The sequence below is a fragment of the Nannobrachium achirus genome (assembly GCF_963921795.1).
Source record: "Nannobrachium achirus genome assembly, chromosome: 20".
In the NCBI taxonomy this organism is placed as follows: Eukaryota; Metazoa; Chordata; class Actinopteri; order Myctophiformes; family Myctophidae; genus Nannobrachium; species Nannobrachium achirus.
In genome coordinates, this window is record NC_137827.1 from 51,469,324 (window position 1) to 51,485,949 (window position 16,626).

A 16,626-nucleotide genomic window follows, 5' to 3' on the forward strand; every position below is an offset into this window, starting at 1 on the left:
ATGATCCGATACCCCCAAAGAAAGGACCCACGCGGGTCCCCCCCCCAAAACACGCAATGCTTTAGAATCCATAAGGCTCCTAATCATCGGTGAGGATGATTTGTTTCCGCGGGCCTAACAGCTTGGACACTGCTGTGACCAGAAGCGCATATAACTAAACTAACCTATCTAAGCATACAAAACATTGCGCCCAGCACCCAGAATACTTTATTAATTTATATACATTTAATTTTTATTTTTATTTTTTATTTTTATGCATTTTATATTTTTTATACATGATTTATGCAGCCCTTTTTAATATTCTACCACCCCCGACCACCTTGCTTTGCTAGGGAAGAAAACCTCCCACAGTATACATGGCTCCGCCTGAAGCGCCCTGATTACTCTCAGCTTGACGCAATCAGTCTTTAATCGACCGCTGGTTCGGTCACTCCAGCGTCGCCTGGCTGCTCATGAGCCTCTGAGCTTGGAGCTTCTTTCTAAAGACCTGTGAAGCGCAACAGAGCAGCACGTAAACATGCAACCTATCAGGGGCGGGTGCCCCGATTAAACGCAGCAGCAGCAGCAATTGAGCACGCAACCTATCGGGGGCACATGCCCCTGGTAAACGCAGCAGAAGCAGCATAGTGAAACCCTATGGAACAACCCTGCTAATAGTGCCTGCAGCACTATTAGCATCAGCAGCAGAAGCGTTAACTGAAGCGCGTCCAACTCCAGCTTGGAACCATCACGCTTCGGTCAGTCCTGTGTTGTGTGTGCTTGATAGCTGGGCGTGCAGGATCGGGCCGCAAATCTGGCAGCTCTCTCCGGGGTTCGTGTGACGAGGACGTCGGGCAGACAGCCCGGTGTTCAGCATGGACATGAAAGGACAGAAGGGAGAGTTAGTTCTGCGACTGACACTGGTGTACCTTCCCTGATTTTGACTGCGAGCTGCAGTCTTCAGAGGCCATGTGCTAGTCACATCTTAAGCCTGGCCTTGGTGACCGCATGTGCTTGCTGCGGAAAATACAATCTTAGCTTAGCTGACCATAACAATGAAACCACGCCTAGGGTCGCTGACTTTTAGGATCACCGAGAAATTTTCGCAGCCCACAGAGCGCTCTGCTGCAGAGTCTGCTGCTGCACAAATAAGAATCTCCACGAGATACACGACTTGACCTTTTAAGGCAAGCTATGCAAGCCTAGAGAGCGGCTAAAGCCCAACATTCAGTACAAGTAAGTCGCTGCTATGTAACTATGATTGCCTATTATTAGCAAGCTTAGAGAGCGGCTGAACGCTCACGGAATCGAACGAGCAAATGCGTTGCTATTTACCTGCTAGAGTGTGGCTCCTCAGCGCATCTGGGAAAGGAGTTCCCACCGCTGGTGCTGAAACTGCAGCTTCCCATGTTCCCTTGCGACCTGGCGGTGGCGACGACGGTCACAGCCTGACAGCGCCCCCGGAAGATGGGCCGGCACCACGGCTTCCAGCACGACGCAGCGCTGGTTCATGCTCATGGTAGCAGCAGTAATAGCATTAACTGATGCTGTAGCAGGTGGACGGGCAGCCGGACGGGGGGCCGACAGGCAGGTGGGAAGGCAGGCAGGCGGGAAGGCAGGCAGGCGGGCAGGCGGGCGGGCGGGCAGGCTGGCAGCTTATGGTAGCGGCAGAGGTAGCGGAAGCTGCAGTTGGCCCTCTCCAGTGCTAACCGACTCCTGACTGGTCTCATGGAATTATACAGTAGTGGACGAAACTATAAAGACAAACATGTTAGCAGAAAACACTCAGCCGCTGCAGCGCGACGCTGCCATGATGACATGCTGTAGCAACCGCTATGCAGCAGCTCCAGCAAGAAGCTGAAAGGACAAACAAGATGTTAGCAGCAACATGTAGCAGCCGTGGCCCGAAGCTATAAAGAAAAACGCGATTTAGTGGAACATGTAGCCGCTTTAGCATAAAGCTGCAATGCTAACCTGATGCCGTGGCAGGGGGCATGCCGCAGCTCCGGCCTGGAGCTGTAATGATAAATATGTTAGCAGAAAACCTCAGCAGCTGCAGCGCCATGCTGCTATGGCGACCTGCTGTAGTAGCAGCTATGCAGCAGCTCCAGCACGAGCTGAAAGGATAGAAATTATGTTAGCAGTTAGACATGTAGCAGCCGCAGCAAGAAGCTATAAAGTAAAACACGATTAGTGGAACCTGTGCCGCTTTAGCCTGGAGCTGCCATACTGGAGCAGAAATGACAACATGTTAGCAGAAACACTCAACACCCTGGTAACAGCTTGACATGCAGTAGAAACAATACCTTGCTGAAATAATAACAGAATGTTAGCAACCAACAAGTATTAGCTTTAGCATGAGCTGAAAGAAAACATGATGCAGCCAAGCATCAGCCTTAGCTGTAATTATTAGCAGTTATGCTAGCATGCCGCCGCAGGTTGAGTGGAGCTACCAATAGCTGAAACTATAGGAGACATTAGTATCTGACTGAAGCAGCGGCAGCAAGAGCCACTAGCACCATAATGTGCCCATTTTAGCCTCCAAGATAGCGGCGCCACGGATAAGGAGAAATCCTGGATATGCGCATGATGTTACAACAGTCATGTAGCAGCTTGAGCGTGAGCTGTAAACCAGCACTGAAGCCGAGTGCAGCAGCTACGGAAACACTACTAGAACATACAGTGAGCTATGTGACCCAATACTATAACCTTACGGACCAGAAGTGCTCTAGCCTGGAGCTGTAATGATACGAATAATTTAGTATCTGAAGCTGATGAGCTGCAGCTGATGGGTGCTGAAACTGAAGAGAATATTTAGCTGGAGCTACCGAGCATTTAGAGAAGACTACGATTCCCTGCATGCACTAGCGAGTTCAACTGGTGACGTCAAGACCGACAGCACGCCTAGCGTTAGCGGACGCAAAACATTGTTTGCACGTAAACTGTGGCACCCATGAGCTTGCGGGTTTTCCTCCTTCCAGGAGCCCACGCAGACATACAAGCGACAGGAACCATTTAGTAGCTGCTAAGTATAGCAACTAGCACCTCATAAGCAGCAGCTGTTTATAGAGGCAACGTTTTCAGCCGGGGCCATACTTGCGCCTAGAACATGGCTAGCAAGCTGTTTTACCAACTAGCAGCTATCCTTACATTAGTTAAAGCTAGCCGGCTTACAACAAGCAGAGCTAGCCCCTGGCTGACTACAAGGAAGGAACGCTGCTCAACAGTAGCAGATACGGCTGACAAAATACACCAATACGCCACTGTTCCCGACAAATACACCACTGTTCCCGATAAGCACAAGCAACTGAGTTAACCTTAGCGAACGGTCGCAAGCAAGCCAAGCACACTGAAGTTATTTTAACGTTAGCCAGGAGCCGCAACTGCTCCCGTCTCGATCTGTAGTATGCAAACTCAGCTGGAAAGAGCACCATTACCTTGATGAAGCAGTAGTTAGAAGTAGACCTCGGCCGTGTTTACCACAACAACAAACCCAACCTTTATGCCATAATCCTTGCCTTGAACCCAGCCTGGACAGCCGCTAATCTTTAGCAACGTTAGCGAAACCCATAAGCACCTTAAATTAGCATTAGCAACAAACGACTGCCACATTAGACTGTAGCACGGAATCCAGCTGGCTTGACATGCTAGCGAACTACATATCCCATCCCCAGCGTTTAGTATGCGCTGACGACGTCATGCCGTAAACCACCGCTTGACATGAACTCGGCTAGCTCGGATGCTAGGTGAATGCTGCCGATACCTACAACAACCTACAAACTGAATCCTCCTAGCGTGTTTCATACTTGCTACGGGGCCACGTTATCACGAGGGGCCGCCGCTCTATGCCTTGACATGGCTAGCACGTTGTTTTACCAGCTAACAGCATCCTTACCGGAGTAGCCGGCTAGCAATAGCCACCGGCTAGCTCTTGGCTGACTATACATTGAACCTGTTGCTCCATGCTAGCCGATACGGCCCGTGCAGTCGCAAAAACACTGTCGCTATCATCGACAAACCCAGCGACTGAGATTCCCTTAACTCATGGTAGCCCAGTAAAGGCCCACCGGGGCACAAATAAGTTAGCATTTAGCCCGTAGCCACAGCCCACTTTCTATGATCCTGAGTTTACATTTAGCCATGTTAGCAAGCCCGTAGCACCTTTAGATTAGCTTTAGCAACATGACTAAAGTACAGAATTCAGCTGGGGCACCAGCAACTTTAGCAAGACAATATGGACCTTGAAACTTTAGAATCAGCGATTACCCGAATAACAATCTCAAAACTACCCATACTACCTGGCCAGAACACAGCTTCTTAACTAAGTTAGTTTGGCAGCTAAGAACATGAAATAAGCAATAGTAGATAGCAGGAACAGCCAGAAATACTCAGCCAAGTTAGGCACCCTCTCGGAGCGGTGCATGGGCAGCAGCACAGCTTCCAGCAGCAACAGGTGTGGCACCTGTGTGTGTCCTGCAGCGTTGAGCTTAGCAACTGACTATAGCTGTGCAGCTAGGTCTAATGTACTCTGGGTAAAGGGGGGGGCTGAGGCCGCTGGCCCCCGCCCCCCCGGCGCGCTGTCAACCCTTAGCTCGCCCCTCCTGAACTAGCTACGTCATGACTTCCTGCGCTCAATTCCCTGTTGACTCATTCTGAAGGAAACATCAGGAAACACTTTGCAAACACCGGTCAAAATACCATTGCTATTAAATATTCATGATGATATAGTTAAATATGTGAAAACACAAATTGACATGAATCCAAAAGACACTGATGACAATGAAACTATATGGAATCTATGAACAGGTTGTGGGGGTCCCTGCTTCATCTCTCTCTCAGCTGAAAACCCCGGATTTTTAAATCAGTGTAGTGAATGTAATAAATAGACAGGTCCACTAGAATATACAGCACAAGCAGCATTCCCCTAAATGTAAAAAAAGAGAGGAAAAAACCACATGCTGACATTGATGTGACTCCCTCTCAGTGAGTTGAGAATGGAAACACTGCCCTCGTGTGGATTCTTTCATATCACAGTGTAACACTGTTAGGGAACAAACAAGAATGATTCCTGTGACAATATAGAGCCGTTTAACACTGTTACTGAACACACACTCTATGGGAATGATTACTGTCACATATTTAGCAGTGTGAGTGAAGACGTACAGACGACAGAGCCACTCTCCTCTCCTCTCCTCTCGTGGTGTAAACACAGAGACAGAGAGGCACTTCCTGGTCAGGTGTAATTCCTTGGCTACAGCGCCGTCTGTTGACGTTGAGCTACTGACTGGTTCTAGAGGCTTGACGTCTGCCGCACTTCCAGGGGGTGGGGGGGGGCAGCGGCCGAAGGCCGCTGCCTGAGCACGCAAGTCCGGCTTTGTGCCGTCCCCCCACCTCGGCGCCTGACTCTGGCTGGAGCTTTACAAAAAAAAAAAAGCCAGCTGCTGAGCTGACCTGCGCAGCGTGCGTGCGTGCGTGCGTGCGTTCAGTTTTTGATTGATTGAAGAATTTATTAGAAGTTTGCAATAGAAAAAAAGTACAGTTTCATGACAGTACAAATCACTGGTACAAGGTCAACTACAAGGAGCTTTATTCATTTAATGAAACACAATTTCCCCCAAGAAGAGCCAGCTGTAATCTATGCAATACTTGTAATAATTACCTCAATCAATCAATCAGTCAGTCAGTCAGATCGATCTACACTGTGAGCCAGCTTGTAGATCTGCTATTTCCACCATATCTATGTATTGCTACTTTTACTCATGCCAATGAATAAATTACATATAATGGATTAAAGTGCCCCAATGAATGAATTACATAATGGATTATTGCGACCGTAGGTCGCACTTTACTATCAAAACCACCACAAAGTGTAAGTAACTCCGTCCGTCCGTCCGTCCGTCCGTCCCTCCGTCTGTCTGTCAGTCTGTCTGTCAGTCTGTCTGTCACACCTCACACGTCACACTTTTTCCCTGCTTATATCTCCGCAACCGTTGCCCCGATCCATGCCAAATTCCCTGGGGGACCCCCAGATGTAAAAAATGACCAAATGCGCAAACATGACCAAATGACCACCCCAACGGGGCTGCTCACGGGGAATTCCCGGGGACCACCGACTCCTGGTGCTCCAGAACAGATGCAAAAGTGGTGGCGCCCCCAGTGGAGGACCCCCTACACTGCAGCTCACATAAAATGCTGTAACTCCGGCTAGGAGCGACCGGGACAGCCGGGGCCGGTACCTATTCGTCCGCCTTGCCGGCGCGGAGACCCCACCCCTCATTTCTCACATGGCCCTCTTCTAGCGCCACCATGAGGCCGATTCTTGCAAAACACATTTTTGGACACTGCTCCTACAATTTTCGCCCTAAAATCACGCAAATCGGTACACAGTATGTCTACACTCATCCCATCAACATGAATCTGTCCCATATAGCGCCACCTCCAGGCCGATTTTTAAAAACACATTTTTGGACACTGCTCCTACAGATTTTGCCCTAAAATCACGAAAATCACTACACAGTATGTCTACACTCATGTCATCAACATGGATCAGGAAGATTTTGGCAAAACACATTTTTGCCCTATTTGTGGAGATAAGTGACCTACGGTCGCTTATCTCCCGATTAGGGAGCCTTACTGGTAATGAATGGATTCGTTCTAAATTAGGCCTATAGCAGGAACAGGCACAGTCCTGGTACAAGCTCAACTAAAAGGAGCTTTACTTATTTCATTAATTATTATTATATAAGGCCCCTGTCGAGACTGACCATTCATTCATTCATTCATTCATGTATTTATGTATTTATGTATTTATGTATTTATGTATTTATGTATTTATTTATTTATTTATTTATTCATTCATTCATTCATTCATTCATTCATTCATTCATTCATTTATTTTGCTTGGGTATCCGCTATAGATAAGGTGGACATTCAATGAATGAATTGTCTGCATTAATTATGCAAATGAGGTTGGGGGCGTGGTCTGCATTAATTATGTAAATGAGACTGCACAACATGCATTAGACGCGCGCGTCTTGTTGCAGGGGGTGGAGCTAATTAGCCTAATTATTCAAATTGGGGGGCGTGGTCTGCATTACTTATGCAAATGAGGTTGGGGCGTGGTCTGCATTAATTATGCAAATGAGGTTGGGGGCGTGGTCTGCATGAATTATGTAAATGAGACGCACACGTCTTGTTGCTAATTACACGCGAATGCAGGGGGCGGAGCTAATTAGCCTAATTATTCGAATTGGGGGGCGTGGTCTGCATTAATTATGCAAATGAGGTTGGGGGCGTGGTCTGCATTGATTATGCTAATGAGGTTGGGGGCGTGGTCTGCATTGATTATGCTAATGAGGGCGTTAAGGTAGGTTTCCCAGCGCGTAAAAAAAGCAGACGACCGTGTGTAAATGAAGGGGAGGAGCTTAGTCGACTTAAAAAAATTTGGGGCGGTGCATGGTTTGGAAATGCATGTGGGCGTGGTCCGCATAAATTATGCTAATGAGGCTGTTAAGTGGCGTTTCCCAGCGCGTAAAAAATGCAGGCGGCCGTATGTAAATGAAGGGGAGGAGCTTAGTCGACATATGCAAATTGGGGGCGGGGCGTGGTTTGGAAATGCGTGTGGGCGTGGTGCGCATACATTATGCTCGCATACATTATGCTAATGAGGGCGTTAAGGTAGGTTTCCCAGCGCGTAAAAAAAGCAGACGACCGTGTGTAAATGAAGGGGAGGAGCTTAGTCGACTTAAAAAAATTGGGGGCGGTGCATGGTTTGGAAATGCGTGTGGGCGTGGTCCGCATAAATTATGCTAATGAGGCTGTTAAGTGGCGTTTCCCAGCGCGTAAAAAATGCAGGCGGCCGTATGTAAATGAAGGGGAGGAGCTTAGTCGACATATGCAAATTGGGGGCGGGGCGTGGTTTGGAAATGCGTGTGGGCGTGGTGCGCATACATTATGCTCGCATACATTATGCTAATGAGGGCGTTAAGGTAGGTTTCCCAGCGCGTAAAAAATGCAGACGGCCGTATGTAAATGAAGGGGAGGAGCTTAGTCGACATATGCAAATTGGGGGCGGGGCGTGGTTTGGAAATGCGTGTGGGCGTGGTGCGCATACATTATGCTCGCATACATTATGCTAATGAGGGCGTTAAGGTAGGTTTCCCAGCGCGTAAAAAAAGCAGACGACCGTGTGTAAATGAAGGGGAGGAGCTTAGTCGACTTAAAAAAATTGGGGGCGGTGCATGGTTTGGAAATGCGTGTGGGCGTGGTCCGCATAAATTATGCTAATGAGGCTGTTAAGTGGCGTTTCCCAGCGCGTAAAAAATGCAGGCGGCCGTATGTAAATGAAGGGGAGGAGCTTAGTCGACATATGCAAATTGGGGGCGGGGCGTGGTTTGGAAATGCGTGTGGGCGTGGTGCGCATACATTATGCTCGCATACATTATGCTAATGAGGGCGTTAAGGTAGGTTTCCCAGCGCGTAAAAAATGCAGACGGCCGTATGTAAATGAAGGGGAGGAGCTTAGTCGACTTAAAAAAATTTGGGGCGGGGCGTGGTTTGGAAATGCGTGTGGGCGTGGTGCGCATACATTATGCTCGCATACATTATGCTAATGAGGGCGTTAAGGTGTGTTTCCCAGCGTGTAAAAAAAGCAGACGACCCTATGTAAATGAAGGGGAGGAGCTTAGTCGACTTAAAAAAATTGGGGGCGGTGCATGGTTTGGAAATGTATGCGAGCGAGGGCGGTGCATCTCGCTCTCGGAGCACTCGGTGCCGCGCCGTGAGCTTGTAGGTGTGCTATTTTTTTTAAACCGTGAACATTTGTGCAAGTCTTTGAAAATGTTTGACCCGATTCTTTGAAAGTCTTCTAGATCCTTTTTCTAAATCAGTGGTCAGCTTGTATATCTGCTATTTTTCTACAGTTAAAGCAGACAATAATGCGTAATAATGAGTTATTAGGGCCCGAGGTGGAGAGTTAAGGAGGACAGAAGGCCTCTACGGTAACACAGTAAGACATTTATGAAGTCTACTTGGTAAAGTTTTTACTCTTTTAACCCTCAGGGGTCCTTGGGGGCAAACCAGGGGGTCCCCTCCCCAGTAAGGCCGGTTATGGCAACATTTTATAACGTATCGCTTGCTTTTGGACATTCAGAAATACAGATCTACAAGCTCACAGCACGTCAGTTTTTGTCAGAGTGGGGTTTGGGACCCCCCTCCGGTCACACTTGACCCCCCTGGACCCAAATAGACCCACCCAAACATGCCGTGAACCCAAATACTGGACACAAAAGTCCAAAATAAATGCCAAAAATAGTTCACGACTTGACTTTTCTTTTCAAGGACCCTCAACATTGAAAGCACTTGACCGTGGACCCCCCAACCCACTTTTACTTGTACTCCACTACAATTATTTGAAAACTTTAGTTGCTAGTTACTTTGCAGACATACATTTTATATATTATTAAACCGTCGTATACCACGGCTATTTGAAAACAGCCGATCTACGAGCTCACAACGCGTCGCGGTGCGACGCGTTGTGAGCTCGTAGATCTGCTGTTTTCAAACATTTTGCCCTTTTTTAAGTACATTTGAGGCCAACACACGTGAAACGTGAGCCCGTACTCGTCCTATTAATTTCTGCCTCTAATTAATGTGTCCTAATTAATTTGTCATAATGAATTTGTCAAGGGGAAAAAAAGTCCTTAAATTGTCACTTAAGAAATGAGCAGACACCCTCTATACACTTAAACGCTATGTTGGTTTGTTTACTGTTGAGTGAGAAAACAATGTTGCACATTAAATCATCTGGGGACCCCCCCAAAATAATTGGGGGACCCGACCCACAGGTTGAGAACCACTGATGTAGTAGATACACGTAGATAAATTCAACAACACTGTTTTCTCTGCATGGTTTTAATCATTGCAAATGGACACATTTGATTGCTGATGAATTAAAGGTCACACTCAACAAGGGAGCCACAGTAGCCAAACATTTATTTTGTGATCACAGGGGAAAACATCAAACATATAATTTTCCGAATGTCTGAGTGAGTGTCTGTCTGTCTGTAACAGCGTTTCTCCTCAGTGGCTGGAGCAATTGATCTGAAATCGCATCACCATTAGCATATGAACACACCTGACATAACTGTGAAGCCCGTTTGTCACTTTCACAAATCATATGCTGTATAGCATTTTGATGGTGTATCTATATCTATTTTGCATCTAGCATGAGGCATAACTATTCTGCATCTAGCATGAGGCAACATGTTTAACCAGCTGTGTGTGTGTGTGTGTGTGTGTGTGTGTGTGTGTGTGCGTGCGTGCGTGCGTGCGTGCGTGCGTGCGTGTTGTGCGTGTGCGTGTGTTTGGTCAGAGAGAGGCAGCGTTGTCACTCAGAAACAAACAGATGTGTTTGTTTGTTTTAAAAGTATAAAATTCTTCTAATTCTTTCATTTCTAAAAACAATATATTGATTTTTTTGGGGGGGAAGTCGAGTCGTAACCCATAAAAAATGGGTCCCGACCCATGTTTGGGAAACTGTCTTCTATAGGTTAACAGTGGTGTTGTTGCCCCTCAGCGCTGGCCCACCCACACACCTTCTTCTGTCGTCTGGAGCTGGGCTCCGACCAGGAGGTCCCGGCCACCCTGGAGCGCCACCTGGAGGTGGAGTTCGACATGCCGGCCACCACGGCCTCCGGAGCGGCCGTGAGGTCCCTGTCTGTAGGAGACGGACAGGACGCGAAGAGATGGATCACCTACACCTCACACTACTTCTACAAGGTACCTGTCCCGTTATCCCTAAAACCTCACACTACTTCTACAAGGTACCTGTACCGTTATCTCTACACCTCACACTACTTCTACAAGGTACCTGTCCCGTTATCCCTACACCTCACACTACTTCTACAAGGTACCTGTCCCGTTAGCCCTAAAACCTACACCTCACACTACTTCTACAAGGTACCTGTCCCGTTAGCCCTAAAACCTACACCTCACACTACTTCTACAAGGTACCTGTCCCGTTAGCCCTACACCGCACACTACTTCTACAAGATACCGGTCTGTCTGTTGTTCCTACTTGTCAAGTGTCCCTGCCCAGGGCCTCGTTCCAAACCCTGTCGTCACTACCCGGCCCAGAGCCCCGTCAAACAGATCAGTGTTAATTTGGTGGCCTTAGGGCCGATGCACACCCCACTTCACTTTTAGTGCAGAATTTAAATGGGTTGGGCTCTGTCCAGACTACAATATGGTGTCATTCAGAGGTTCGGGTGTTTGGGGGTGGAGGGGTCGCGTGGGGGGGTACCCGTCCTAAAGTCGGCTGTTTGGTGCCGCCGAGATGACATGACATGACATGACATGACATCCCAAACTCATTTTGGGATGTCATGTCATACCTGTCCTAAAGTCGGCTGTTTGGTGCCGCCGAGATGACATGACATGACATCCCAAACTCATTTTGGGATGAGTTCCTCGGTGTTTCATTCATTCAGCCTGGCTTCCAGTTAATTTTGTCTGCAGTGAAGCCAAGGAGACACCGGTAGTTTGGAAGAGACACAGGCCAAATTGCTGATATTGTGCATGTTGGCTCTCTGGAAACACTCTGCTACACCAGTGGGTCTCAAAGTGTGGTCCAGAGGGGTTCCAAATGGTTCCATTTGTACACTCCATTTGTACACTCAGAGTTATGGGGGTCCATGAAATTGAAAAGGTTTGAGAGCCTTCATTATTATCATTGGTAAGACCTGTGAAGGAAGTAAGAAAGAGGCCCAATTTCTCTCCAAGATGGCTGCTGTGCGTAGAAGAGCCTATTTGTCTGCTTCTGTTGGAAGTCGACAGTCAAAGAATGTTTCCAGCTGGCGTGGAGCCAAGTTAAAGTTCATGAAATCCTCCGGAGGCTCCGCTTCACCTTTTACTAAAGTATTTCCACCTGTATATTATATTAAGGCCTTACAAAACTGTAATCAGGCTGCTGTTGCTTTGGGATGTAGTTCGAGCTTTGGTGTGGTGAAATTCACAAAGCCTTTGTTAAATTGTTTTGCTGTTTTGCTCATAATATTATGAAAAGCACACAACAGGTTAATATGTCACAACAGCTGATGGAACTCGTTAACAACGAACCTAATTAGAAATGTCTTAAACACACAGACTTCAATGCAACAAGCTTAGGACACCATGCTTTACATTAGCTTATGTCTCCACCTACAGGCCAAAGACAGTCACTACATCTACATTGGGTAAAGTTCACAGCATTAACCAAAATGTAGCATGAAATATTGACCATGATAGTCCAATATGTTGTTATATATACCATGATAGTCCCACATGATATTAGTTTAGATGTTAAGAAACATCTGAAAATAATAATTGAATATCTCAAAAAGAGCCATTTCCCTCAATGTGATCCCAAGGTTTGAATACAGATATAATGCAAATGGAGATTGTAGTGATGCTCCTGTATCTATCTAATGTCTGTCTGTCTGTCTGTCTGTCTGTCTCTCTCTCTCTCTCTCTCAGGTTCCCATAGAGCAGAAGAGAGACGGCACCACGGCAAACTCACTGAATTCTGACCAGCCTAATGAGTGTGCGCAGCAATAGACACACACTGCACGTGCACACACCAGCACAGGGAGTGTGCTAATAGACACTCACTGAACGTGCACACCAGCCCAGGGAGTGTGCACAGCCATAGACATGCACATACAGGATTCTCGGGGACAACAGTCTCTGTGCACACCAGCCGTATTGTAATGAAACTGGGCCTCTTCCTTAATTCCTTCACAGGTTTTGCCAATGATACTAATGAAGGCTCTGTTCCATTTAGTGGTTCTCAAACCTTTTAATTTCAAGGACCTCCATAACTTTGAGAGTGTTGGTTCAGTTTGTACACTTTTAGAGTTACACACACATGTAAAGGTCCATTTGAAACACCCTCAAGTCACCACAAGGGTCCCTGGACCACACTTTGAGACCCACTGGTGTAGCAGAGTGTTTCCAGTGATGTACAATATCAGCACCCTGACTCTGACCAGAATGGAACAGAGCCTTCATCAGTATCATTGGTAACACTGATTCGGTTAGACCAGAATGGAACATAGCCTTCATTATTATCATTTCCCAATGATAATAAGTTAGGAAGAGACCTAGGGCTCTATTATGATCCAGGTCTTATTTATGCCTTAACTTCTTTGCCTTTTTTTACTATTTTGAAAAACATTTTTAAATACTTCAAATGCTGATCTACATCTGCACAATGTGAGCTTGCAGATCAGCTATTTGAAATATAAAAAAAAATATGTCTATATAGTAAAAAAAGGCAAAGAAGTTAAGGCATAAGGCATAAGACCTGGATCATAATAGAGCCCCCCAATGTCTTTCCATAATGGCTGCCGTGCATTGAACCTATTAGACAGAGTCTCTGTTCGTTCTGGGCTGAACAAGAGACAGCGGAGCAACAGGGAAATGGACTCTAGTTTTTGCACTTTGTTAAAACATGAACGCTTTGGAGTTGTGTTTTTGTTTTGCTTTGTTTCGTTTTGTACCCCCTTTTGTCCCCCATTTGGTCGTTACGCCAATTAATTCCTCCCCACACACATTTGTGTGTTGTCACTGCTGTTGTGTCCTGCTGACTCACCTGCCAGTGAGGAGCCTCCTCCACCAGGAGGACATACTGTAAACTGTCGTATCCTACTGACTCACCGGCCAGTGAGGAGCTAGCCCACACCGGGAGGACGTACTGTTGTATCCTACTGGCTCACCTGCCAATGAGGGGCCCCCACCGGGAGGATCTTACTGTTGTATGCTACTGACTCATCTGCCAGTGAGGAGCCCCCACCGGGAGGACGTAGAGCAAGGGTCTTCAACAGGGGGTCCGGGACCCCTAGGGAGTCACTACAGGGGGTCCTCCAAATCTTTGTGTGATAGAAACCTTTTTTTCTCCTTTTTTTATATTAACCACTACAAGCTCACAACGCCTCGCAGTGCGAGGCAAAGAGATTTTGTAGAGGGAAAAAAGAGCAGACCAAGTACAGAGTGAAAGGTCAACTTTATTAAGTACTGACAGTTCAAGTGGTTAAATATCTGAAAACACAAATTGACATGAATACAAAATACAATGACGATTGTGCTGTCAAATGATGAAACTATATGGAATCTATGAAAAGGTTGTGGGGGTCCCTGCTTCATTCTCTCTCAACTAAGGGGTCCTTGGCCTGAAAACGTTGAAGACTCCTGTAGAGCCTTCCGTCCTTCCCCCCCCCCCCCCCCCGGAACCCACAACCTCTGGTGGTGGTGAGCAGGCACTTTACCACTGTGCCACCTGACACGTTCACAACACGTGATTGGTGCGTTTGATGAGCAGGAGCTCGTTGATTGGTTCGTTATGTTTATGTACTGTAGACTGATGACTAGTGGTTAATAATATGTTTGCTTTAAGGGAGTAGCTTGTTTTTTTTTATTAGCCTTTTCTTCCAGTGTTTCTGTCACTTAAGACAGATTTGTAACAAGTCGAGGTTTAGAGAGAGATCCAAGTGTCCTTAATCCAACAGTAGATTATATAACATATAAAATTGTGGGTTTTATAAAACATTGTGATCTACAGTTTGTCACCTACAGTGTCGAGGGTAACACAAGAAACACTGTTACTGTAATCTGACTCCTTTTTTGGGTTAACAGAGTAACGTAACACATTACTTTTGCAAGTAGAGTACTCGGTTTCTAAAATAATGGCGTTATTTCGTTACATTTAAGACCTGTACTATATTTCCCTGTTCTTTGTTTCCACAATGGAGGGTCCATTTGGTTCCACATTTGCTCTGTTGCCTGATAAATGAACGAGCTCGTCTCTGTCAACAGTGACTTAAGCGGATGTTACACGAAAATCTGTGACCGACACCTTGCAGTCTGTGGTGATTGCGTAATCGTTCCAATCGACAGGTCACCCACCACTTTTGGTGTGACACGGCTTTACTGGTGTTTTTATTACATTAATTCAATGTTACTGGTGTTGTTTTTTATTACATTAATTTAATGGCAGAAAGATTGAGAAGGCAGAGAGATTTTCCTTCAATACGGTGGTGGAAGTAGTAGGAGTAGTAATAATAAATCAGTGCGTGGTGGAATATTCACATTATTTGCTTTATTTCTTGGTGAAAGGAGGAGAATGTCTTGGTGAGGTCTAGCTCTGACAGACCCGTCGCTAAATGACTAGACCGGGATTTCTCAGCCCCGACGAGCACTCAACTTGAGTCAAATAATAACTGAACTACTTCACTACACACTAAACCAACGGTAGTTTTGCGTTGTTGAAAGTCTATTCTCTGCGGTGGGAAACCTCTCAGCGCCCCACCCACTCTATTATTTTTGTCATGAAATAAAACGCACCCACCTCGAGCCACCGAGTGGCCACCGCAGACACAACGGTTCACAACCCGGAAATAAGCAGCGGTCGAGTTGGATGTGTCTCATTTCATGACAAAAATAATGTATTTTACAGAGTGGGTGGGATGCTGAGAGGTTTCCCACCGTGGAGAAGAGAATTTCAACGCAAAACTACCTTGGGTTTGGTGACTAAACTACTTCACTACTCAGTGAGTAGTGAAGTAGTTTAGTTTATTTTGACTCAAGTTGAGCGCTCGTAGGGGCTGAGAAATCTCGGTCTAATAATTCAGCGACGGGTCTGTCAGAGCGTCAGTGCAGCTGACACTCTGGACGAGACCTAGGTGAAGTTCAGCACAGTTCCTCAACACTGGAGGTCTCTCTAACTTCACTCAAGGCTGCACTTTAGATTTAATGATTACCAAACAAACTTTCTCACAGAGGGGTTTTCATCCATCGGTAACACAAAAATAATAGTTACCTTTCTCTTAATCCTGTAACGTAACAGAATACTTTAGCTAGTGATCCTGTAACGTAATTAGTTACTTTTAAACATAACGTTAGCCAACACTGGTAGACTCTTAAAGGTTCATTTTGTCTCTTTTTTTATTTTACAGTTATTTGGCAAAAAATGTTCCCCTCGACAACACGCTAATGTGCAACGAATAGACTACATGTAATAGACTACTGTGCAGATTTACTGTAAATCAAAGTGTTATGAAATGACGCTTTGTTTTTTTAATTATTTTCTTTTTTTAACAATGCTTCTGATGTCATCAAATCTAAATGGTCTCTGGCTGGTTTTGTCAACAAATGAGTCATTATGGAATGAAATGAACTACTAGACCCATGGACCCCTGATCAGCCAGGGGGGCCTCATGGAGGGGAAAGGAACTAGTTGGAATAATGTGTTCCTTCCACGCGCTACGTCCTACCAGGGAAACTCCCCCTGTCAGGTGATATAAAGCGGCTAGCTCACTCCTCGTGCAATGAAGGAGGAAGCATGAGCTAAGTTCGAGGCTCTCCCCAGGTTGGCAGGGGGAGTGCAGCGCCCAGTTTAGGAAATTGGCACTGGGTGAAAAATGGCTTGCAAAATCTTGGGATAAAAAAAGAAGAAAAGTTGAAATATGGAGATAAGAAGTTTCTGCCTTACAGAGACGAAATATAGAAAACCTAGGATTTATAAGACATTGTTTTGTAGAATGGGCCTCAGATCTTTATGGGTTAAACTGACATGTACGATCTTACATGTCACATTTACTTCTTTCACTTTGT

At 46.2% G+C, this 16,626-nt stretch overlaps 1 protein-coding gene across 1 annotated transcript; it reads left to right on the forward strand.

The window, feature by feature from the left end:
* Positions 1-10,533: 10,533 nt before the first annotated feature.
* Positions 10,534-14,083, forward strand: LOC308306233 (stonin-2-like; the record flags this gene model as incomplete). The annotated part of the gene is made up of 2 exons (XM_080751132.1): positions 10,534-10,758; positions 12,493-14,083. Coding segments are annotated over 2 exons (306 nt in total), but the record flags the coding sequence as incomplete, so codon positions are not given.
* Between the last annotated feature and the right edge of the window lie 2,543 nt (positions 14,084-16,626).